Source organism: Cydia splendana, chromosome 17 (assembly GCF_910591565.1).
Source record: "Cydia splendana chromosome 17, ilCydSple1.2, whole genome shotgun sequence".
Classification (NCBI taxonomy): Eukaryota; Metazoa; Arthropoda; class Insecta; order Lepidoptera; family Tortricidae; genus Cydia; species Cydia splendana.
The window spans coordinates 5939104-5966598 of record NC_085976.1 but is presented as its reverse complement, the minus strand read 5'-3'; the positions used below and the strand labels follow the sequence as shown (position 1 = coordinate 5966598).

The window sequence follows — 27495 nt, the reverse complement described above, 5'->3', positions numbered from 1 at the left end:
AATTCACAACAAACACCGATAACGAACTCTGCGAAACATGAAGTCATAAATGTCCTGTGAAAAATGTCGTTCTGACTTTTTGACTATTTTAAGGTTAGGCTACAGGGCAAACCCTTAACCCGATCGTCTTTGTTTTAGGCTCAAATTGTAGCTGACTAAATTGTCCAGAGCCGTTTTTCTCAAATTTTTGATATCATTCTTTGTTTCCAAATTATCGAGCACCAAAATCAAAAATTCGGAAAAAATTGAATTTTATTTTCACTATTTCGACCATAACTTTTTTTGTTTTTGACTTTCTCGAATAATTATTTTTGCACCTTACAGCTCTCGTGATTATGCGTCTTTTGAGCCTATTTTTTAATATCATATCTTCACAACTTTCCGAGATATAAGGGGATCGCACTTTTTCGTGAAATCGGACCGTATACTGGAGCGAACGAAAAGACATTTCCAATGTCAAAATGTACTTCCTTAAAAAATAAGTTAAATGTTAGATTTATTATTTCATAAACGGTAGTTTTATTATTTTATTACAGTTTACTATCGCAAATAATGAATCTCAAGCAGTTTTATCTCTTACGACACCGACGGCGTTCTTTGAGGGGTGAGTCGTCGTACTAAATGTATGGGAGGGTTTGAAGTTAATGTTTGGGATATTTCTGCTTTTATTTAAAAAAGTCATTAATGTAATTTTACTCATTGGGTAACGCACTTTCGATATCAATTTGAAGTTTTCTGATATCTGTTATATTTACGGAATTATCGCCTGGCCACACTTAACGATTACAACCTGTATATAACTCCAATGTATGTTCAACGAAAATTAATCGTTTGACAGAAATCATTGCTCCCAAAGTAAAACAAAAAAATTTCGTAACAATAGAAAACAAACAAAGAAAATAAAATAATGGCAATAATAAGATTATTCCTAGAACCATTTATAACACAATCCGCACGCGAGTTGTCATGAACTCATGACATAATAAATACATGATAAATATATAGTAACTGTATCATTTTCCCTTTAACGCTACACTTATAAAGTATGTAATTTCATAAAAATAAATACCCTACAGGCCTACACGGAAGTGTGGACGGACATTTTTGAAGATCCAAGAATGTAAAGGTCCACTTTAACAAATAAATAAAACTTTTTACAGTGGTATTATTCCAGTAACTAGCCGGGCACGAGCGAGTTGTTGTCTAAACCAGTCACCGAGAGATCGATTATTTAAAGCATAATAGCCACGACTTGGAGGTTACAGTAACTCTGGTTGAAGCTACGGGAAAATCAGTAGGTATGTTATAGGTACCTAGCACTTGTAAGCTGAGATCGTCTGCCCAGTCAGTCAGTGCGGTGACACGCGGTGGGACGGTTGACACAGATATTTCAATTGACACTTATCGTAAACTTAAAACATCGCCGATTTTACATTGTTTCATTTTAGTTTATTTATTGTTGAGTTAAAGTGATTTTTAAGTAAAGTAAGTAATTTTTGATATTTTTTTATGCGATAAAATTTTTGATACTCGATCACGTTTCGATTGTCTCAATAAATTTCGCAACTTGAGAACTTGACTTTATTGTGACTTACGGATTTTTTGCACACACACACAGTGTTTTGATGCGAATTAATATTATTATGCAGTTTTTTGTGTTTATTCCGTTAAAAGAGTCCTAGGTCTAAATAATAAAATAAATAATAGGTAATTAGGTACTTAATTGCTACTTATTTACCTATAATAAATGTTTCACTTAAGTCCATCGATCAATTTGAGAATCAAAAATTCTACACAAATCTTAAAATTGAGCCGAAACATTAAACAACTAACTAGAGTCCGTCTGAGTTAACTTTGCACCGATATGAACAGATCAAAGTGAGGAAGTGTCATAATATTTTCATAGAAATTTGACATTAATGACATGACATTCCAACACTTTGTCATTGCAATTATTGCAAATGCCATGTAGAGTGAGCGTGGTCTGACTCTACAACTTGTTTATCCTCAATATTTCTGGCCGATTATTAAAAAGGGAGTTCGAGTCAGTATCATATTGTGTTATGAAATCTAATCCAATGTCGAATACAAATTACCTATATAGGTGAGGTAACATGCCAAATTATGGTCACTATTATTTTGACTCTTTCACATCTACATTCGTATTGATGAAATCTCATGATGATTTTGACATTTCTAATAGGTATTTTAAGTGATTTAATTTTTTACCACACATAATCATTAATCATATTAAGTTTTTACTGAATCTATTATATGCATAGCTAGGTCCGTAGGCATCTAAGGCATTCTAGATGCTCCAAATTCTTTATTAAATTTTCTAATAACGAGGGTAAACTGTTTTCACTCCCGGCACGGATGGCTGGTCAGTCAGTCAGTCAGTCATAATACCTAAGTACAATAACTTTCTAGCGACTTTCTCTCAAAAGTGTCGCTTGTCAGATGCCGCAGCAGACTCCTGATTTTGGCCACGACGTGACCTCCATCAGGGAATGGCTGACCAAGGAGCCGCATCTGCCTCAAGACTTCAGTGAGTACATACTATGCAAGGGGCAACAGGTATTTATAGGTATATACGTAATATTATCATTTTGAACTTATGACAAACGAGACAAATATTCATTTAGAACAGGGGTCTCCAAACTTTTTTACCTGAGGGCCATATTGCGCCTCAGAAACTTTCGCGCGGGCCACCGTCGCTGTCCGAGTTGCGAGGTCCATATCGTTGCTGCTACTCTTAGGGCTGAACCCCTGAAGCCTGGCTCCCGCGGATTTAGAAGGAAAAAAGAAAAGAAAGAAGAGGTTAGAGAAGTCAGGAGGAGTCGACGACCTTTTATTCGCAACGAAACCTTTGTCATGTGAATGTGATGCAATAAAACCTTCAAATTAATAAACAATGCCTTAATGAACAGATGTTTAAGAAAAACTGCAGTAGGCTGGAGCCGCCATTAACAGGCGTTCCCCTCTGTCGAAAATAGGCGGCCGATGGTCAACCACATGTCAACCATATGTATGGACTGACGTTTATCTGACATGACGTACCTATACATTTGATGTGCCCCCCCCCCCCCCCGCAAAAAACGGCAGACTATTTTGTACCGAAAATTTTAGACATGGCGTCTCGGTAATCAAAAATAAAAAAAATAAAGGCGTATATCTGCTAAATAAAAATATCTAACTTGATTCTGTTTTTTAACACTTTCGCTGCGGCATTTAGTCACGTCATGTATTGCATATCGGGCCGGATCGATTCGATCACGCAGCGGACAGCTAAGTATGTTTGTATATTAAAGCTTATATATACCTATTTGTTAAATAGTGACCATAGTCAAAAACATATAGGTAGGTAAGTACCACACCGAAATCGGATAAGTAGGTTTCAGTAGAGCCTACCAAACTAACCGATTAGGAAACGGTCCTATTTTGTAGGTACCTACCTATTTAATAAAAATTACTCATGTCATTATGTAAGTACCTAAATAGTCCGGTGTCAATTTTGTACATAAGTAGTTACACAGTTAGCTATTGCTGCTATTTACGTAGAAGTAGTACGTGTACATAAATCATTAGGTTTCACATTTCCATATCTCCTGTGTCAAAATAATTACAAGCCATTGCTTGAGTTTTTTTACCTATTCTATTACATATACAATGAAAAATCATTCCATTATTTTAAGGAATTTGTGTGAACTGGCTTCCGAGACGAATTATACCTACATCTCAAAACAGGTTTTTGTATTTAGGTATGAGACAGAAACTTGCCCATTATCATAAGGGCGTGTTAATTTATTCTTTAGGTATATTTGATACGGAAGTATATATATAAATAAATATAGTACGAGTACCTAGCGAGTGGCGGCAGGAAATCATATACAAGGCAGTACACGGACGTTAAAATAGAGGTAAAATGCAGCCGTAATCGAAAGAAAACCGGTTTAGGGTAGAAATGAAGGAATGCTGGGGAAGTGTTAAAAAAATTGAGCCCGTAAGCCTTAAATTTAAGATAAAATGAAAATACTACTACCTACTACTAAAACAATGAAAGCCTTAGAAATCTAAATTCTAGATTATATTCTTGCCTTACGGTTACGGCTAGCTGCCTATCCCGAATAGCAACAATTAAATTAATTAGTCATTAATTAAGGGGCCCACTGATTACCAGTTCGCCGGATGATATCAGCCTGTCAGTTGTTCGGAACTGTCACCTTTTGCATTTAACTGACAGGCTGATATCGTCCGGCGAACTGGTAATCTGTGGGCCCCTTTACACACCCGGAAACAACGTGTATACCGATAGCGCCGCGTTTCCAGAAAAAATCCTCATAAAATCTAGTTTATCCATATAATCTTTTAGCAGTGAAGAGGATCCAACCTCTGGCCTCTGACCCTCGCGCAATTTGAACTTCTAGGTCAATATTTCAATTACGATGAAGATATAAAAAAAAAACTTTTAATAAAACAACCATTACAGGTGACCTGATGATCAGAAAATTCCTGCACAGCTGCTACGGCAGTCTGGAGCGCACCAAGAAATGCATCGACCGCTTCTGCACCACGCGGGGAGTCATGAGCGAGATATACACCGACAGGGACCCCTGCTCGAACAAGCTGAAGACCGCCTTCGATGTCACGTAAGTTAAACTAGCATTATACTACTATAAATACTAGTAATTCTATTACTACATAGTATGTGGTTGAATCATGAAGTTCGTTCACAGTTGCCTCGGAGTCGGCTGCATGGTAAAATAGGTTAAATGTATCTGGAGTTTCCAATTTCCTCTTACAAAATTGTACCTGATTCAAAAATAACTTTCAAAAACAATTTTCAAAGGAATTACCTTATTATTAAACCTCACAAGTCATTTACAGTTTCAGACATTTCAATTTCCTACATTAAATTTCATATGTGAAAATGTGAAGAAGGCATATTATTAGTGCATTTTTTGCGCGAGTCTAAAAGAGTCGCAGTCGCAGGTCTCCTATCCGAGGCGCTTAGCTCTTGACCGAAACTCATTTTGAATCACCTATTCACTTTATTGTGCTACTATATCGTAATAACAATGGACGATTATTATTAATGTATCAAATTGAATACGCAAGCAAATAATGTTTGAACAAATATGGCTTACATTTCAATAAAGACAATACAATACTTTGGCACTATAACTGACTTATATTACTTGATGACCGACGTTTGGCTTAAGCATTATTTAAGGTGACTCAGTTGTGGAATCATTATTTTACAATGCGGATTAACAATTTAGAGAGTCGAGTCCGTCAAATCAATTAATCAAATTTCGGCTATCCTTGATAATGTGCATAAAATCTAACGAGGTGGTTTTTTCTGTCTTAAATATCCCTACATTCAATCTTTATTTACCTAACAATTAGGCAAACATTTATAAATGACTTACGATAGCTTAATTCAAGTATTTAAAGTTTTTAAATTAAAATGTAAATGTAAATAGGTTTTTTAAGCATTTTGTGTAAATTGAACTTCAAGAGTTCACACGACATAATATACTGATTACCTTCGTGTCAATCATACACTTATGAGTCTTATGCCTTGACAAGATTATCGGTTAGAGTAGAGCAAAGTAACAGGTTTGGGGTGAAGTTTTATGCGATTTTGCGACTTAAAAAATCCGTTGTGAAAACATTTTTTTTTTTCGGAATCGTAATTAATACTTCAAGAGAAGCATACAGTGAAATCATCAAAGAAATCTGTTTTCTAATTTTGCCTAGGGGACCAAATTTAGAGAGTATTTACCTAAATCCATTCTCCGCAGTTGTGAACTTTATTTAAGGATAGTTTTTTTTATATTATTATTTATGTAATTTAGTGTTTGTTCCATAAATAATATAAGTACTAATATTTAAATGTCTATTTATTCGTTATGCACTGCTAAAATTAATTTAATAAAGTTTACAGTTTTATCTGTAACATTTACATTAGGTATACTTACTTATAATATATACCTACATATAAAAATAATTTCGCAGACGGTTATATTTTGACAGTGACTTGTAGTTGACCTCACACTGACGCCAACCTTCAGCCCAGCCGGAAGGGGCGGACCGTCTCATCGGAAGAGGTTAAACTGGCATTTCTGAGGCCACCCTTAATCTTATTCTGACCGGCCATGTTCGTTGAAATCGATCGACTATCGGCCTCTCCAAACGTGTCCGATAATCGCATGCGATTTGCAATACACTGCGACATTTGATCAATATATGGGGTCGGCCGGTGGTATTTAGCAGATGGCACCAGCATAGCTTGCCCTGTCAATCCCTAAAATTGTGTCAAATTTTTGTTTATTTAATGTTCTGGATGCCAGCCCTTTAAGCCAATCTCATAGAAAAAGGGGCAAGCTATGATGGCGCCATCTATGCAAACCTTTGACAGTTGCCTACCCCATTGGTTGAATTCGTTGCTCCTACCTACCTTAGCCAGCAACTATCTAAAATCGCATGTCATTTGTTGCGAGGTTTGTAGAAGCCTTATATTTTATTACATCGCAATGTTTGTTACTTTCATTTCCTTTTATTTTCTAAAATTAACATTCGCTGATATACTAGAACATAAAATTTTATATCCACAACGCCAGGCTTCGTCAGGTGAACAAAAACTCACAAGCAGCAACAGGCTTGGTCGCAAAACAAAACAGCGGTAAAATCTGCAACAGGATTTGTCAACTTACGTACTAAAAGTATACATTAAAAAACTCTACAAATAAAAAACACCCTCTAACTCGCCGCCAGCAGGCAGTGTAGGTACCTACACATAAAATAATTTCATACTGTTTTGTTTTGTGAAGACTATATATTTTGTTGTTAAAAGATTATTTACATGTTTCTTACCTCGGCACATTCCAATTTATTTTTTATTTAAGCATATTATTGCACAGTACAAGAATGTATAAATGGCGGAATGAATGGCTTAAGACATTCTCTACCTACCAGTTATCATCCATTGGGAGAAGCAGACTAAACTAATCATTCGTATCCAAATTCATAACTACCTAGCGGCAGACCTCTGACAAACAATTGACGTATGATATAAAGGTGTGATAATGGTAATTAGCAAAGATGTCAGGTACGTTAGCGGATGAAACTACGCGTCAAAAAGTATATTTACAAAAAGAGATATGTTTCTATATGTGACATACTTTGTTGTAGCTACGCGTTGTTTTAATCCCCTTGACGATGTCTGTACTTAGCCGAATCCCTTAAAATAAAACTAGTGTACGACCGCAGTTTCGATTTTGGCAGGTTTCGGCATAAAAATCATGTTTCGGCCGAAAGTTCTGTTTCGGCCAAATAACTGCCGAAACTTGTGAGTTTGCACCTTCGGATCGCGTTTGGCTAGTTTTCGACAATGATAGATTCTATTTACTTTTCCTTCTTAATTCAAAGTAAGCGTGGTCCGAAGCGCCCTTGACCGGTTTTTTTATACCACTTACCTACACGAATTTTAGGTGTTTCATTGATCTTATGTCTGAAAATAATTTTTTTTAAAGATTTTAATACCATCATAAAGTTTAGGTTAACTGAATCTAAACATTTCCAGTTTCGGCCGGACACTAAATAAAACTTAAATAAAGCTAAAATATACTGCGTATAAAGACCAATAAGTAAATGCGCAAAGGACCTAGCTAAATAATATTACATCATAATGCGAATTAAAAATAGATCCTTAAATATTGGTAAAGTCAAGTGAATCGACGTCGCATATTTTATCCATATTTACAGTATTAAGTTTCAATAGGTATAATAAGTTGACTGTAAAGTCTGTAAAAATTATACGTAATCAAAGTTCAGGTTATACTTGCTTAAATTTATATAGCAAAGCGTTGTCAATAGCAAACCAGTGGTCTATTCCTTGCGCTTGACAAGCGCGGGCGAATTGCAGCTCGGTTCAGATTAATTCGATTCGGTTTAGGGCTATAACCGCCAAAATCGAAGTTCGAAAATTGCGGGCATGTTTCTCTGTCACTCTTATTATGCTTTCATTGGAGTAAAAGAGAATTATCCCCGCAATTTGTGAATTTCGGTTTTCGCGGTAAACCCCCAGATCTCATTTTGCTACGACCTTGAAGATCCCCCACGCTGATTGGTGCATACGAAATGAAGTGAAAGTCGTGCGTGAGTTGCGCGCCAATCACCAAGACGGTCATATCGAAACCAATTCAAAACCATAACAAATTTTTAGATTGGAATTGGCCCCCTGATAGTCCAGTTTAAGAGTATGCATTAAAAATACCTCAACGGGTTTAGGGACATAATTTATTTTCAGATATCTGACAGAAGCCGAAACGAAACGCTATTAGTGAAAATCCTAAATTGGGTAATTTATTTCAAGTTTTCATTAGCTTATTGTGCAGAAATATAATACGAGTACCTATGTATACATGTGGTATAGTGATTTATCAAAAAAAAACACGGAAAATAAACTAATCAAATCATAACGCTAATAACATTTCGTGATTTGCATCGGAGACATAAAACGTGTCAGTCAGTCAATTTCACCTACCTGGAATATTAGAGTAAGATGGATGACGAAATTTAGATTTTCGATTTTCGCGGTAGGCCTATTGTAAAAGTCATAAGAGCTTTTACAATAGGCCTACCGCGAAAATCGAAAATCTAAATTTCGTCATCCATCTTACTCTAATATTCCAGGTAGGTGAAATTGATAGATCTCTAGGCCACAGTTATTGTGGTTCACGAGAGCGGTGAACTCGTCTGCGTTTGATGAGCGTCGGGAACATACGGCCACTTTGCACGCTGGCCTTGGCATTACATGGCCGTGGCAAACATCGCTAAGTATATAAATATTACCATGCCAGCCTAATCGATCGATTTTACATAAGTCATGATTTTGGGGCCCATCAGATTTTAGTCCGAGTGTCAATGTTGGACAGGTGACCCACATATATTTTAGTAAACTTCAAATACATTGTATGAATTATTTCTAGTTTGTAGAATGGATAGTTTACGTGAATAGGTGGGTCACCAGTCCAACATTAAAAGAATCTTAGTAATCGTACACATTAACCCCCTTATTCATAAAACTTTACGGGCCTGATTTAGTTAAATTGTATTTTATCCATTTCTTACAAATCTATCTATACATATAATAAAGCTGAAGAGGGTCGAAAGTCTGTAGGTACATGGAAGATATTTGAAAAAAAGTTGGCTGGGGATACTTAGAATTGATAACAGAACACGTTCCAACAGTTTTTAGAATTTTTGTCTGTTTGTCTGTTTATTTGAACGCGCATCACGTGAAAACGGCTGGACGGATTTTGATGAAAACTTTACTAATCTGTCGAGAAAATCCCCGGCCAGGTTATAGGCTATAAAAATTCAACCCCTAAAAGGGGGGGTAGCCACAACACTGTATTGACTTAAGTTTGCCCCTAAATCGTATGGCGCTACTTAGGAAGGAGGGGCAAACTTTTTTCAAATATGTGCTAACACTATAGAGTACCCTGGTAAACTAACAGATGGCGCTGAATTTAATACGATGTGACATAAATAAGTCACCGAGGAAGGATTTTGCCAAATTAACTCTAAGTTTAGAAGACCCCTTTTCTAAAATTTCAATCAGTCGTACGGATATCAACAAATTTAATTGAATAATTGTGTTGATTTAATAATACAACAAAATTAAACGACAGTAAATTAATTGCCCCTCATTGCACAGTGCCAGGCCTCCGTCACACGCTCAAGGCCACGCGCTATATGCCTACCGCTCGGCGTATCGTCGACGATACAACCGACAGAGGGCCGCCGAACGCCCGCCTCAGCGCTCGCACCGCATTGCACCCCGCGTTTCCCGCGCTTATGCTTCGAAATGCCGAAACCATGGTATAATAATATACTCCGCCTGGTACTCCATTCCCGTCTTTTCTAGGTCACCTAACTGACACGGGCTTACGTCATCATGCGACAGCGCTATATGATAATATGCGATAGCGCTATATATAGCGGCCATGTTGTTGTGACGTAGCCCCGTGTCACTCTGGGAATGGAAGACCATGTTTTATTAGACTATGGCCGAAACCACGTAATTATTGTGCAGTAGATGGGTGAAAAAGTAAAAAAAACAAAGGAAAAAGCCTATAATAAAGATTCATCTTTTTATGGCGGGCTTAAGGTCCCACCTGAAACGTTTAATAATTATATTGAAGGGTTAGAAAAAGTATTTTTAAATAATTTTGACGACGTAATAATTAATCGGCCGGTAGCACCGTATTACAACTTTTAAAAACCGTTGCTTTGCTCCTGAATATTTATTAAAATTACATATTTACGCGATTTAAGATATTTTCAACTATAAAATTTTAATAACAGAGAATTCCGAGAAGGGAAAAAATTATAAATCATTATATTAAAACTAAAACATATTTGATTCGCAACATTCGTTTTATTACAATAATCATCATAGGTAGGGTAGCTACAACCCTAGCGCATTCTTACGAGGACGCGTTGGCACGTGACTCGCACGGCGGGCAACACAGTCTCGACTCTTTGTGCGCGTACATATGGTACATTTTCTTCTTGTCCTGAGCAGCAGGTATTATTATTAAGGTTTTGTAGGCTATTATAGCGTAGGTATTTTTGCTTTTGTTTGGGAATGAAGTATCTGTTACGTAGTAACTATTTATTAATCTGTGACAGTGCCATCTTTTGGGGAGCTGAGTAAACATTAAGTAACCAAGAAAACTAAAAATGGGTTTAAATAGTTACATAGTGGTAAAATAAACACACATATCAACACGCGTATAATTGCATAAAATTATTTATTTTCTCCGTCATGAATTATACCTAATCGTAATTATATCGCATCCATATCAAATCCATATTCATACGTATCGCCTCCTTAAGCACTTAATAATGGCCACGAAGGTGGGTACTTTGAAAAAAAAAACATAGACCTCTGTCATTTGCAGTGCCGGATTAACCCTTTTAAGCAAAATAAGCACTTGCTTTGGGCACCATTCTAGGGGGCACCAAAAATTATCGAAAAATTTTCGCGCTCGCTTCGCTCGCGTTTTCAATAACTTTCTAAGATGTTTATGATAAAGGTGACATTCGGGTGGCGCCTGCAGCAGCATTAGGTACTCTGTTGCAACGTTACTGCTGCAGCACTGTCAATTTTCGTGATAAAATGATGTGACTGATTTCCACACTAAAAGTAAAAATATACACACGTCTATCAAATTGCGTTTTTTTTTATCGAAAAATTGTCGCGCTCGCTTCCCTCGCGTTTTCAATAACTTTCTAAGATATGATTTCGAAGTCAACGTTTCAAGTATTTTCATTTCATCGACAAGTTATTGCGTCGAAGAATCGATACTAGTAAATTTAAATCGGGGATCTTTAATTGGTACTTGAGTTATTTTGCATATAGTTTATATCGTAGTATTTCTTTACGGGTTTTCTTATTTCATTTTGAATTGTATTTAATAAAATTTATCACGCGTAAAATTATTTCAATTTGTAATATTTCGTTATCGAAACTAAAAGCAGTCACGTCAGTCGGCTCACTCAGCGCGATTATAGCTATGGGTAGTTTAAGATATAAAATTGTTTTTCTGGACATACATAATTTTGAGAAAGCGGCAATTTTAAGTTTGCGCTCTAATTTTAAAGATATTATTTTACAAGGCTGCCATTTTCATTTTGGGTAAATTATAAACACACAATGTTGGTTGGTAACAATAATTTAAGCCGTTCATTTATGTGTAGGGTCGCAGTTCTAGCCTAACCTAAACCTACTTTGTAAGCTGTTCGTTTCTGTGTGGGGTCGCAGTTCTAACCTAACCTAAACCTACTTTGATAGCTGTTCGTTTCTGTGTGGGGTCGCAGTTCTAACATAACCTAAACCTACTTTGAAAGCCGTTTGTTTCTGTGTGGGTTGCAGTTCTAACCTAACCTAAACCTACTTTGAAAGCCGTTCATTTCCGTGTGGGGTCGCAATTCTAACCTAACCTACTTTAAAAGCCGTTCGTTTCTGTGTGGGGTCGCAGTTTTAACCTAACCTAAACCTACTTTGAAAGCTGTTCGTTTCTGTGTGGGGTCGCAATTCTAACCTAACATAAACCTACTTTAAAAGCCATTCGTTTCTGTGTGGGGTTGCAGTTCTAACCTAAGCTAAACCTACTTTGAAAGCCGTTCGTTTCTGTGTGGGGTCGCAATTCTAACCTAACCTAAACCTACTTTAAAAGCCGTTCGGTTCTGTGTGGGGTCGCAGTTCTAACCTAACCTAAACCTACTTTAAAAGCCGTTCGTTTCTGTGTGAGGTCGCAGTTCTAACCTAACCTAAATCTAAAATTCTTACAATAGAAAAATGTATAAACGTGTAGTACGACATATAAAAATGTATTAAAGTAATACGTCGAACAAATGAATTGCAATGTATAATAGTTATGCCAATTAAAATAATTTGAAACGAATTAGCGATCAAGTAATATTCGTAGAATAGTATTTGTACGTAGTAAGAAAAAAATAAATAAATAGTATATGAAACAAAATAACGCCAAAAAATATTACTAGTACGTCGTTTCGATGAATCGTTGTCGATGAAAAGATTGTCGGCAAAACAAGGGTACACCGCGGCACTTTCAATTTTCGTGATAAAATGATGTGACTGATTTCCATACTAAAATTAAAAATGTACAACTGTCTATCAAAATGCGTTTTGTATATCGAAAAATTTTCGCGGTCGCTTCGCTCGCGTTTTCAATAACTTTCTACCATATGATAAAGGTGACATTCAATTTTCGTGATATAATGATGTGACTAATTTCCATACTAAAAGTAAAAATGTACAACTGTCTATCGAATTGCGTTTTTTATATCGAAAAATTGTCGCGCTCGCTTCGTTCGCGTTTTCAATAACTTTCTAAGATATGATAAAGGTGACATTCGGGTGGCGACTGCAGCAGCATTAGGTACTCTGTTGCAACGTTACTGCTGCAGCACTGTCAATTTTCGTGATAAAATGATGTGACTCATTTCCACACTAAAAGTAAAAATATACAACTGTCTATCACAATGCGTTTTTTATATCGAAAAATTTTCGCGCTCGCTTCGCTCGCGTTTTCAATAACTTTCTAACATATGATAAAGGTGACATTCAATTTTCATGATATAATGATGTGACTGATTTCCATACTAAAAGTAAAAATGTACAACTGTCTATCGAATTGCGTTTTTTTATATCGAAAAATTGACGCGCTCGCTTCGCTCGCGTTTTCAATAACTTTCTAAGATATGATAAAGGTGACATTCGGGTGGGGACTGCAGCAGCATTACTCTGTTGCAACGTTACTGCTGCAGCACTGTCAATTTTCGTGATAAAATGATGTGACTGATTTCCATACTCAGCTGAAATGCAGCAATGAACGTCACTCAATTTACCAAAAAAATTATATGTAATCTTGATGACCCTAGGGAGAAGGGGCACCATGGTCTAGAAATACTTAGGGCATCAAAATATCTTAATCCGGCCGACTGGTCGTTTGCGGAGGCAAACGATTTGGGACTCGCATTTTATACGCATTACCATGCCTTCCCGAAAAAAATCTGATCGCATTGAAGTTACAAGGGGCACGTGGTCTTCCTCAGGAGTCTGAAGAAGACCACGGTAAGTGGCGCTCTAGCCAGCAGGCCGCTTCGCTTTCGCTCGCGCGCGTATACCTTACTGTATCGTCCGATATTCACCTACTACTCTGTCGTTTAAATCCTTAGAGAATATAACCAACGGAGACGCCATGTCTATAATTTTCGGTACAAAATAGTCTGGCGTTTTTTGCGGACGTTTTCTGATGTCGGTTGACCATTGGCCGCCTATTTTCGACAGAGGGGAACGCCTGTTAATGACCACTCCGTTTGGTTATATTCTCTAAGTTTAAATCACGTGTAAAATTTGAATAAGGGCGAATAAAACTATTGATTTTGGAGTGTAGTTTTATTTAGTGGTACTTACCTAATTGTAATAGTACATTACTACAGAGGCCGGGACGAAAGGGGTTGCCGGCCGAAGACATATAGACGGCCGAGCGAAGCGAGGCCGAATAGGTCTGAGCGCGGGCAACCCCATTTCCCGCCGAGGTATGTATAGTGCTTTTCTCAAACATGCAATGAAATAAATAAAATAAAAAATCCACGAAACCCAAGTTTTATTTATAGAAAAAACTAAAAGTAAACCACCCAAAATATAACCAACACGTACCTATATCATTATCACGCGTATGTTTTACACGAGTCGTGTATTTTTACTACCCGTATATTTTCATGTATCTTTGATTTTTTCGCCTTGTATCCGTCTGACTGTCGTTTTCGTCACATAAGTTTACATAGTCTTTCATGTTGATATCATGTTTCACATACATCGTTGCTTTATGCATGGAGTAAATAAGTATAATTTCCACAGTGTTGACGAATTTGTCAACACTGTACTGTATGTTTGTACATTCATTTAAAATATGCCACAAAACTGTTTCTAATAAACTGTAAGCCATTTTTCTTAGTTTCTCAAATAATAAAATTGCCATAAGCAACCATATACATACTTCGTCTTTGACTTGGCGGCAGAGGCAGCAAGTTATTAAAATCAATTCTGCTTACGCTGCCAATTCCAACACCTACGATTACAATTAATATTAATTTCATTATTTCGTCGGAACTCATATTAAAGTCAAAAAATCAACAACGCACCATAAATCCAATAAAACAGAATGAATATTTTTCAACTTTACCTCCATAACAATTTAAAAAATATAACTACGCGTGTTTGAGTAGACCTTTTTACCGCTAACGTTTAGATGAAATATTTTAAATGTTTTTATTTGTGTAGTTAAATTTATAATATAAAATTATAAAATTATAGAATGTATTATTTATTAAGTTCATGTTTATTTTATACAAATAAAACTGCAAATTATAGCAAACATTGTTTTTTGTTTTTTTTTTATAGGCGTAGTGGCAGAGTGTCATTACGAACCATAAAGCAAATACTGCCTCTAGTTTTTTTTATGGATGAATGCCACGATGCTGTGTCACAAATATCTGTGAAATGAATATTAAAAAAGAGGACTTTGCCGGCCTAGGCCTGCAAGATGTGTATGAAATTCCATTAACGACCTTTTGTCCTAGCCGCACCTGAAACGTCATACTTCGCAGCCTATTATAAGGAACATAACATAAATATTTCATTGCATGTTTGAGAAAAATATTTTATCTGGACTTCAGTCCTCTAGCATATACATATGTCAACTTTACTTCAAGTTCCGCCTCCACGGGAGAGGGAGAGAAATTAGGATTAGAAATTAGCCGCTTACTGACACAGACCGAATTACACGCGGGCGGAGCCGCGGGCACAGCTAGTAGGTACATAAGTCAAAATGATAGATAAAGACAAACGATTATTAGCTAATTAAGCTTTGTCGCGCGTTCATGAATAAGGGGGTAAAACTTTAATGTCTCTTTTTAAACACGATGTTGACTTGACGCCAAAAGTTTCGGCAGTCTTTTGGCCGAAACATTATTTTTATGCCGAAACCGAAACCAAAATTTCGATCGAATACCAGCCATTATTTATATGGCAAATGTTACTGAGTTAAAATCACCAGACCCAGAACCCATTCTAGTTCACAATAGTATTGTTACTTGGCAATAACATTATGTTTTTAAGACAAATATTGATTAGCTAACGAGCATGTAACGTTTTCTTCATTTAAACATGACTTGCAGAACAAATAATTATTTCCTACATAATATATTGTTTAGTTTTATCTAGGTTTGGCCGTATTATCTAAAACCTTATCTAAATTATTTTCGTTACCAGTTTCCATGCGTATAATGTGTTTTTTTCTTTCAAAATTTATTTTACTTTAATTATAAAGTTTTATTTATGGATATTAAATTAAGTTGTCTTCCTAAGACTAAGAGGATGATAATGAGTAGGTATTATTAATAAGTATTTGTAATTATTATGATTTTTTTATAAGTAAGCAAAAGGTTTTGTAAATACAATGATCGTTAATCCAATATTTAATCACTATGAGATCATACAATAGATAACAATAATGAGTTTCCTGGTTCATTTTTTAATTCTTTGTTTTAATGACAAATGCGTGGAACATTTGCATAATGCCAGGTTAAATATATGCAAATGGGATAAAAAACGTCGGAATCTTTTAATAGTTACGATTGTCACATCATGTCGTAGATACCTAATAAATAATAATCCTACGCACTACCATCTATACCATATAATTAAAATGTTAATTATTAGAAAATAATCAAACTTGTAATAAACAAACAAACAAGAATCTAATGAGGTGTCTCACGTCAATTCTACTCAAAAATGAAGTACTTAACAAAAACATAAAGCCAAAAAATATAGGTAAGCTTAAACAGACCGGTATCCATATCATTTTGATCCATGTTCATTCACTGATATCTATGTGTTAAAATTGTTAAATATGAAACGGTGTCGTCACGCCATCTAGCCGAGGATAGGCTAAAGGTGTGTGTGCCATCTATTCGAGAATGACTTTTATTTGAATTCCGAGGCACGTTTTTTCCTTAGACTTTATTCGTCTTATACGAAGTTACATATGTCTTTGTCCATACTAACCCGGGGTTAACCGGTTAAACCGTTAACCCAGTATCAAATTGTACTGGTAACCATGGTAACTCCAGGCCCTAAGACTATTTGCCGGTATATCAAGTAGTTATTTGATGATGTACCGTAAAATGGGGTGAGTAGGTGCAAAACTGACATTCAAACCTCGATAACATTTTATTTTTACATATGCAAACTGAATGGTGTATATAGTAAGTGTTCCGGACGTTTGTATTTTAGTTTTTATTTTATTTTGGGTAGTTCCATTTCATAACTTTGACGATAAACAGGAAATCCCACCTCATCCCGTAGTCCCTCGTATTTGGGGTGAGTTGGGTTTTCATACAAAGGTGATTTTGGAAGATTGTTGGATCGATTTTTTTTTATTATGAGTATTACTATAGCTCCATTTTAAATTGGAATACATTATTTTTGTAGCAGTAGCCTTAAAATCCCATCTCACCCCCCTTTCATCCCTTCTCTCCCCATTCATAACCCAACTCTCCCCGCGAACCCTACTCACCCCGTTTTACGGTAAGTATATAATGACTGAATACACAATCACATCATATGGTTTCCAAGTACGATCATGGAAAGGAAACTTATTTGCAACCATGTGCGCGTAAAAAACAATTGTCTTATTTAGCAACAGTATAATGGATCCCATACTTATATCGAATGTAATTTGAGTCATTAAGTGCCCTATAATGATGAGTTTACATGGCCTTTCAACCGTGATGTTATTATGAAAAGTTACTGTTTATAATCTTACCTCATTATCCCTGACTCTGACACGTGTATATGGGCTTTTAACCCTTGCTTTTCCGGTTTTCTGTCTGCTCCTGATTCACTTTATTTATTGTCAAAATAATCACTGTATGAGTACAGTAATTATTATATTCAGGGGGGTTTCAACTGCCTGTCAAATGAATATCTAAGTTACCAAATCATAATATTAAAATAACAAGTACAAAGAGGCTCCACTCCTTTATGAATGCTCTGAGATTGCGAATCTAGAGGTATAGTGATGCGCTAGTAAGACAAACTGTCACATGAAACTGTAAGCCCTCTAAGGGTAGAGTCCTATAAAAATAACCAATTTGCAAGACCGAAGTGATCCCATAAGAGCTCGGCGAATAGTTTTGTGCGGACCTCTAAAAATCTTAGGCAAAAAATCAGGCTCATAGATACATAAGTACATACAGACTACATACATACAATAATTATAATCTTAAAAACTAACAATTATTTTGGCGATACAACAGTTTTTTGATTTTGGTGTAGGATTCAGCCACGTTTAGCCAAAAATCGGAGTTCACAATGGTTCTATCGAACTATACTATAGGATAAGATAATTTTCGATTGTCGAACTACTATACTTTATGCGAATATCTACAATACAACCGCCGTATCCTTTCCAGGACCGTGGCAACATTGATGGCGGGTGACCAGGAGATCTTGATCCACCAGCTGGACGATCCGACGCTGGAGCATTTCGTGTTTTACGACCTCCTCAAGGCGTTCTCGCTGCAGGCAGACTACTGGCTGAACGACCTTGAGAATTATCCAGAGGGACATGTCATCATCATGGACATTAAGGACTACAGCCTCAGAATGCTGCCCAAATGTAACATAATGTTCTTTAGGGATTTCCTACTTTTTTTACTGGTAAGTTCGTAGTAATAATATTACATTCGTAGTTGGTCTTTATAGCTCAGACACCATAAGCCTAAAAACCGGCTAAGTGGAATGGATGAAAGTATTTTTTTTTACCCCTGTACTGGAATAACTTCGACGCGCACACGAGATTTTCTGTGACTTTTAAGGGCATTTTTTAGAACGCCTAAAAAACTGGATACGAGTTTAAGCATATTATTGACGTTATGAGCGTTGATAGCTGTTATCGCATGGGTAAGGCGAGCAACTTACCAGCCATTGTTTTTCGGAACTTCTGTATAAAAAATCAGTGCGTATTTAGTAGGTTTACCAGTCATTTTAGGTGAGGAAACTGGACTAATCATAAATGGGTCCTAGTTCATACTCTGGATTGGGATGTCAAATGGCAGTCGCTTTCTTAAAAACTAAGTAGGAAGTTCGGTTTCATAAAATTCCCAATCTTGGGTTTAGGTTACTGTGGTCCCTAAGCAAGCCTAAAAAATTCATGGACAATGGAGGTCCTTATTGGATTGTAACTAACACCTCATTGTGGCAAATACTGTTATAGCATAGATAGACAAAGAAGATTACAATCTTCTTTGTCTATGCCAGTGGTGGGCACCCAGCTTCCCAATTTCCCAATTTCCCAGCTTAATTCCAAAATTAAAAAATTAAATATATTAAGGTAAGGGAAATTAAGGTATTTAATTTGAAACGTGAAGGTTCCCATGAGGTTCTAGCGGTGTTTTATTACATTGTAAATGTAGAACTATAGTGTTGCATGTTGCAAAGTTATATCTTGTGCATACAAATAAACACGGGTACATCCTTTGACTACGAAATGAAATTTTAATTCTCAGCGCACATTACACAAGCCACATTACAAGATCCTTGAATGAACAATATATGTACAATTGTACGATATGTAGGTACCTACATCTTTGCTTTTGTTTTATTTGCTAAACAAATAGCTTGTAAAGTTAGTATTACTATGTCACATTTATAAAATTTAATTAGTACCTACGTTGCCAATAGAGTCGGATCACGCGTGGACCACGCTAAGTTTTCATACTAAGTGCTACGTCAACAATGGCGTCCCTATGTGATATCAAATCATGAAATCAGGCAACTACGGCTCATAAATAACTACACATACGTTACATACCTTAAAAACTAACATATATGGGAAATTTAATTGAGTCAGTTAAAATTCCAACAACTCAAAGTGATGTATGCCAGCTGATGTGTTTGATATTTCGCATTGCAGGAAGCCATGCCAGTCCGAGTGAAGTCCGTGAACGTGATCAACTACCCGTCGTACTACGAGAAACTTTTCGCACTAGTCAAGCCCGTCCTGCCGGCGTACATCATTGATGTTGTAAGTTGATCTGAGCTGAGATCAGAAAAATCTTCAACTAATTAGTCTAATGGGGAAAGCCATTAAATACCCTAGTGTACCCCTACTGTAAATTTTCATTAATTCAAGTCTCATTTTATATGGAAAATTGAGTTTCAAAAACGTCTTGCTTGGCGCGCTGTTCAAAATTCCATGCAAAATGGGACTTAACGCTAACGCCTACGTCACGTCACGCTGTCGAATGACATTTACACTAGGGGTTCTGAACTCGTGACGATAGTACTTTGTTTTTTATGAAACTTGACAGCCGCTTAAGGATGGCACTCTCGACAATGATATATTATTTAAACAGATAGTTGCCTTCCTCTTTATATACCTCTTGCCTAATGAAAGTGCAAAGGCCAGAGACGGTACTGTGCGTGTGCCGTGTGAGCTGGAACAAAATTTCAAGCAAGCTGAAACACAAACGGCACTTTTTATGATAATGATGTTATTATTATTTAGTTTCAGACTAGCGTTCTATAAGCGCCTATATTAGACGGTCTCCATCGAACGAAGAACGTTAGGTACATTTCAAATTTAATTATCGCAATAGCCGAATTCGACGACATTTACTGCAGGGAACAAACATGGTCAACTCGTATGGCCTTGCGTAAATGCAGTTGCTGCTTTTTTAACAATGCACGTACACATTAGAGGTCACTTGTAAGTGTTAGGACACATTAAATCCATCTAGGTCAGCTTTCGCCTTTCAAAGTCATCTAACTTAAACTTAATTTTGAATGCTTAGGTATCCAAGAATTTACAATACAATCTCACTAATCCGGCACTAATGCTGACACAAGACAGCCGGATTACTGGAAAATTCGGATTACTGAAGTCAGAGTAAATCTGCATATTATTTTAATGTGTTTTTTTAGTATCTCGTGGAAATACATTTAACTAAAATACTAAATTAATATAAAATTCTACTGTTATCTGGAACTTAGCAATTTATAAAAAGACTAGCTGTGCCCGAGGCTCCGCCCGCGTGGAATTCGGTCTGTGTCAGTAAGCGGCTAATTTCTAATCCTAATTTCTCTCCCTCCCGCCTGGAGGCGGAACTTGAAGTAGGTAAAGTTGACAGATGGATATGCTAGAGGACTGTAGTCCAGATAAAATATTTTACAATTAGGTACCACTAAATAAAACTACACTCCAAAGTCAATAGTTTTTTCGCCCTTATTCAAATTTTACACGTGATTTAAACGACAGAGTAGGTAGTAGGTGTATATCGGACGATACAGTAAGCCGTAAGGTATACGCGCGCGAGCGAAAGCGAAGCGGCCTGCCTGTGGCTAGACCGCCACTAACCGTGGTCTTCTTCAGACTCCTGAGGAAGACACGTGCCCCTTGTAACCTCAATGCGTTGCGAGACTTTCGGGAATGATTCGATTGCTTTCGGGAATGCATGGTAATGCGTATAAAATGCGAGTCCCAAATCATTAGACTCCGCAAACGACCAGTGCCGGATTAAGATATTTTGATGCCCTAAGCATTTCTAGACCATGGTGCCCCCTCTCCCTAGGGTCATTAAGATTACATTGAATTTTTTTGGTAAATTGAGTGACGTTCATTGCCGCATTACAGCTGAGAATGGAAATTAATCACATCATTTTATCACGACAATTGACAGTGCCGCAGCAGTAACGTTGCAACATAGTACCTAATGCTGCTGCAGTCGCCACCCGAATGTCACCTTTATCACATCTTAGAAAGTCATTGAAAACGCGAGCGAAGCGAGCGCGAAAATTTTTCGATATAAAAACGCAATTTGAAAGACAGTTGTACATTTTTACTTTTAGTATGGAAATCAGTCACATCATTTTATTACGAAAATTGACAGTGCTGCAGCAGTAACGTTGCAACAGAGTAATGCTGCTGCAGTCGCCATATATTAGAAAGTGATTAAAAACGCGAGCCAAGCGAGCGCGAAAATTATTCGATATAAAAACGCAATTTGATAGACTGTTGTACATTTTAATTTTTAGTATGGAAATCAGTCACATCATTTTATCACGAAAATTGACAGTGCTGCAGCAGTAACGTTGCAACAGAGTAATGCTGCTGCAGTCGCTATATATTAGAAAGTGACTAAAAACGCGAGCGATGCGAGCGCGAAAATTTTTCGATATAAAAACGCAATTTGATAGACAGTTGTACATTTTTACTTTTAGTATGGAAATCAGTCACATCATTTTATCACGAAAATTGCCAGTGCTACAGCAATAACGTTGCAACAGAGTAATGCTGCTGCAGTCGCCATATCTTAGAAAGTTATTGAAAAAGCGAGCGAAGCGAGCGCAAAAACTTTTCGATATAAAAACGCAATTTGATAGACAGTTGTACATTTTTACTTTTAGTATGGAAATCAGTCACATCATTTTATTCGGAAATTGACAGTGCTGCAGCAGTAACGTTGCAACAGAGTAATGCTGCTGCAGTCGCCATATATTAGAAAGTGATTAAAAACGCGAGCGAAGAGAGCGCGAAAATTTTTCGATATAAAAACGCAATTTGATAGACAGTTGTACATTTTTACTTTTAGTATGGAAATCAATCACATCATTTTATCACGAAAATTGACAGTGCTACAGCACTAACGTTGCAACATAGTAATGCTGCTGCAGTCGCCATATCTTAGAAAGTAATAGAAAATGCGAGCGAAGCGAGCGCGAAAATTTTTCGATATAAAAACCCAATTTGATAGACAGACAGTTGTACATTTTTACTTTTAGCATGGAAGTCAGTCACATCATTTTATCACGAAAATTGACAGTGCTGCAGCAACAACGTTGCAACAGAGTAATGCTGCTGCAGTCGCCATATCTTAGAAAATTATTGAAAACGCGAGCGAAGCGAGCGCGAACATATTTCGATATATTATTAATTTATTAAATCAACATAATTATTCAATTATTTTTGTTGATATCCGTGTCTTCTAAACTTAGAGTTAATTTGGCAAAATCTTTTGCTCGGTGGCTTATTCATGTCACAACGTATTAAATTCAGCTCCATCTGTTAGTTTACCTGGGTACTCAATAGTGGTAGCACATATTTGAAAAAAGTTTGCCCCTCTTTCCTAAGTAGCGCCATAAGATTCAGGGGCAAACTTAAGTCAATCGAGTGTTGTGGCTACCCCCCCTTTTAGGGGTTGAATTTTTATAGCCTATAACCTGGCCGGGGATTTTCTCGACAGATTAGTAAAGTTTTCATCAAAATCCGTTCAGCCGTGTTCACGTGATGCGCGTTCAAATAAACAGACAAACAGATAAACAGACAAACAGACAAAAATTCTAAAAACTTTTGGAACGTGTTCTGTTATCGATTCTAAGTATCCCCAGCCAACTTTTTTTCAAATATCTTCCATGTACAGACTTTCGACCGTCTTCAGCTTTATTATATGTATAGATAGATTGAAGTGTGATCATGTAAGCGCACATAGTAAATTAGGACATAGAATGATCATTTGTACCCCAATTTTAGTGGCGGCTTACTGGGTATACCGGACCATCGAAGTGCCGGATTATCGAGATATTCGAGATGTCACTGTAATTACCTTTACCTCATGCCTAAATAATGTATACATGAGTCATATTCAGACTTAACATTTTGTTATGACTTTGAACTGGCTTTGACGACCTTGAAGATCGCTCGCGCTGAATAGTGCATATGAAATTAAGTGAAAATAGTGCGTGAGATGCGCGCTAATTACCAAGGCGGTCGTCAAGGTCGTATCAAAACAAGGTTAAAACCATTTGACGTTATTTTTTTATCCTCCGCTTATTCCTCCAGCATTTGTGAAAAAGCACTCACTCAATATGACCTCCACATAATTCATTACAAGGTATACTTATCACTATTTCAGGGTTAGGTACTTTCTGCTATTTTTGGCAGTCTTTTGTTTTCCTTAAAGTTGTTTGGACCCTTTTCCCTTAAATATTTATTTAAAAATTGCAGTCTAAAGCAATCTGTTTTGCGCTATGTGTTCTTTATTAAGAAGATAGAGCGCTGGTGGCCTACCAGCTGCTTTTCTGAAAAATATGGAACATAATAAATAACAACAGCTTAAGTAAGACATGTTACAAACGCACTATAAATATAACGCCACTGAAGACCTTTCCGCTTATCTTGGTATCGAAGTACCTTTTGGATACCTTGACGCTGGTCTTCTTGGAACAAAATATCGTAATGGACCTAGTTTTCCCTTCTGGCTTTCGTAAAACGCAGTATCAGCGATATTCTTCATAATTAGAAATTCTTGGGATTAAGTAGCCAGGTTCCTTTAGGATGAAACCTAAGAAGCACTAAGAACAAAGTTGATATGGAGTTTATTTTTGTACTTGTACAAGTAGGTACGCGGGGACTTACGAGGTTATCATGAACTTAATCTGTATTTTCCATGTTCAGATCAAGTTCCATCCGGACCAGAGCAGTCTGCACAAGAGCGTCAGTAAGCAATACCTACCATCGGAGTACGGCGGCGAGGCGGGCAGCATGCGGGCACAGCACTGCGACTTTGTCAAGAAGATACAAGACAAAAGGTATAGTCAGCACAACAGCGTTTTCTTGAACCCACTGTTTTTGACCACCACACCACATATGAAAGGTTAAAATCATCATCCATCATCATTTTAGCCTCCAGTCGCCCACTGCTGAGCATAGGCCTCTCTTCGTGTACGCCACTTATCCCAGTCCTAGGCAAGTCTCATCCAGAAGTGTCCCGCGATTTTTCGAATGTCATCCACCCAACGAGCCAACGGACGCCACGTGCTTCTTTCATCCGAAAGCGGCCACCAATCCTTCAACATTTTGGTCCACCTGCCATCACTCTGCCTTGCAACATATATGTCCCGCCCAATTCCATTTCAGCTTGACAGTGACGTCACCCACGTCTCGCATCTTGGTGCGGCGTCGGATCTCGACATACAAAACGATAAAACAAATAGCGAAATTCATAAACGGTGTTTACCTACAGACAGTGCCTTAGACAAGCGAAAGTAGTTAAAGTTACTGTTGTGGTATAGGTTAAGTCATTTTCTTCCTTAAGGGAAAATCTTCATCAATACATTGTTAACCTACCTTTGTACTTCATTGTTACGTAACAACTTCCCATTGTTGTCTTGTAGTACATCTAGATATTCTAAGCGTACTAGCTATAGCTATATAGGTCATAGGCTCGATTTATAACTGGATCTTTAATAACAGGTCATAGGAACTTGACATGCTTATATTGCGTCTTTACTTTATATTTTAGATCCAAGTGATTTTTCGATTATAGGAAATGGACCCCAGAATGTAGACTACGCTTCATTCAGAAGTATTTTATTCTCTAGCAGTCTAGCATCTTAACAAAAACAGATATACATAGTTCGGTTTTATAGTAGCTGTGACATGTATGTGACCTAAGGTTTTTGTTTATACTTAAGTACTTATAAAAAGATAAACAATATAATAGCCATAAGTAATCATCATTTAGTTAAAAGGTGTGAAATAAATTTGCCCAAATAAATAAAAACAAGAAGTATGATTTTGACACGACCTAACCAAATCGTAAACCTTTACAAACTTTACAGAGTGACCAATATGTTGTCTCTCTCTGCATCTACTTATGTAGAACAATTAGACTGTAATAGATACTTTTGAATGCGAGCTGCAGAGATACATCACTATTTGGAAATGTATTCGAGGGTGGCAGATACTTTTGGCGCATTATTTCATCTGCTACTTTTGATGCTGACTGTGCCTATAGCCCAATATATGGGTAATTTGCATTTTTTTTGTACCTTTGTCTAATTTTTTCTTAACATTCTTAGTTTCGTAACGAAAATTAACCATACAAAAATGCAATTTTTTATAGCTTCTATAACTGAGAAAAAAATAGACAAAGGTACAAAAAAATTATATAGGTATTAAAGATGTAGATAGGTCTGTCGTGTTTGTATTCATGTCATAAAATTAATAAAAAAAATTTTTTTCAGAGATTATTACAAGAATGAGAATCTCTGGAAGGCTGACCTGAAGAAGAAACCAAAAGGAATTGAGAGCGCCATGACTGGATCTTTCAAGACACTGTCGATTGACTAGGCTTCAACGTCATTTTTTGTCTCGTGTAAGACCCACTATGTTTAAGAAGCAGCCTCTTAAAAAACCTAACTAATTATAACGGACAAATATTTTTTCTACGGCTCAAAAGACATTGGATCCTGGAACTTAAATCAAATGGTAAATATTATGAAGAGTGCTTTTTGGACTTAGTTAGTTTAATTAGTTAGTTCATTTCTCCTAAATAATATTTAGAATGAGTTTTACGAAAAAAAGTAGGTAATTATGAAGTACCAGAATAAGTAGATTTTTTCCTTAAATTGTTCTTTAATCACCTACACTAGTCTGACTTGTAATAATTATTATGATGTAATAAAAAACAACTAAGTAGTGATTCGGTGTTGTACGTATTACATATTTGAGCTTACAAAAGGATTTCCTTGTTGTTTTTGTGAGTCACTTCATGGCCTGGCCTTTGGCCGTTACCTGGGGGCCTCGTCAAGATGACAATCGTACAAACACCAAATTGGTACCAAATACCAATATTAACATAACCTGTGTGTGAAATATGGCTATTCTAGGTTTTGATTAATAATTGACATTCCATAGATAGTTACTTATCTCAGGAGGTGGTTGGTAAAGAAGTTGCGCGTTGATTTTATAACTGAAGGTAGCTGAGAATTCTGGGACCAAAACTAGTCCTCCTGACGACTGGGTATCGAAATTTGCTAGTATAAATTAAACTCTATCTAACTAGTTGACAAAAAATCAAAACTTGATTGGGGCCTATGTATTATGTGTAGGACGCCGGTCGTTCAGTTAAACGGTAGATCTAGGTATAGTTATTAGATTCCTTTTTTAGTTGAAATAGTAGGTAGGTATGTAAGTAGCTTCGAATGTATGCAACTCTCTTATAAAGATGAGGTTGAGGTTACTTCAACTGGTTGTGAATTTAATTTTAACTAAGTATAAGGAAATATTTGCAGGTAATAAACCGTGTGCATCTCTGTATTAAATCATTAAGATGTCTTGCTTATTAATAGTGAAGTATCTTTATTTTATTTTGCAGTAATTCGTAGGGCAGATTCACTTCTAAAACATGTATTGATTAGTTTTTTAAAAGAAATAAACAGTTTAATTTTTTTTACTTTAGAAATCGGTTACTTATAAGGTATTATTAGAATGGACCAACTAAAGTATGAATTAAGGGAGAGCATCATTGTTACCATAATTTATATTAAGCGATTCTATTTTAAGAAAAAAGTTGTAGCGCTTAGCAGAAAAAGGTCAATTATCTGTAGCTGTAGATATTGCAAATTACTAGATAGATTAACTATCATAGTTTCAACTGAAAGAAACGAGGATAGACTAGTGCGCTGTCATATGTCTATATTCTATTCTATGGTTTTTCACTACCATGTTTCACGGGCCAAAATCATTGAAATATTTTAAGCAAAAAAAAACTAATGAAACGGATGGGATTATAAGAATCTATTAAAATGCAAAGCTATTTTATTTCCTTTGTTGCTCTAAGATCCAGTGTTCAAGAGAAACATAACAGTATTTTCGTAAATAGGAGGTCAGCCACACCGAAATGAATGTCCAAACGAGTTTTTTGGCCTCAATCGGGTGACCTAGCGGCGTCGCAATTTATCAATTATAGCCACAGACCGCGTCGAATTATATTATAAATTTATGAATAAAATACAGCATCTTCAAATATACCGTGGGTAGACTG

The 27495-nt window shown here is 36.5% G+C and overlaps 1 protein-coding gene across 1 annotated transcript; it reads left to right on the top strand.

The window, feature by feature from the left end:
* The first annotated feature begins 1360 nt into the window (after positions 1-1360).
* Positions 1361-27059, top strand: LOC134798719 (alpha-tocopherol transfer protein-like). The gene is made up of 7 exons (XM_063771103.1): positions 1361-1485; positions 2461-2548; positions 4490-4649; positions 18082-18328; positions 19584-19694; positions 24123-24256; positions 25694-27059. Exons 2-7 carry the CDS (start codon positions 2461-2463, stop codon positions 25797-25799), a joined length of 846 nt encoding a protein of 281 aa, XP_063627173.1. The 5' UTR covers positions 1361-1485; the 3' UTR covers positions 25800-27059.
* The last annotated feature ends 436 nt before the right edge of the window (positions 27060-27495 follow it).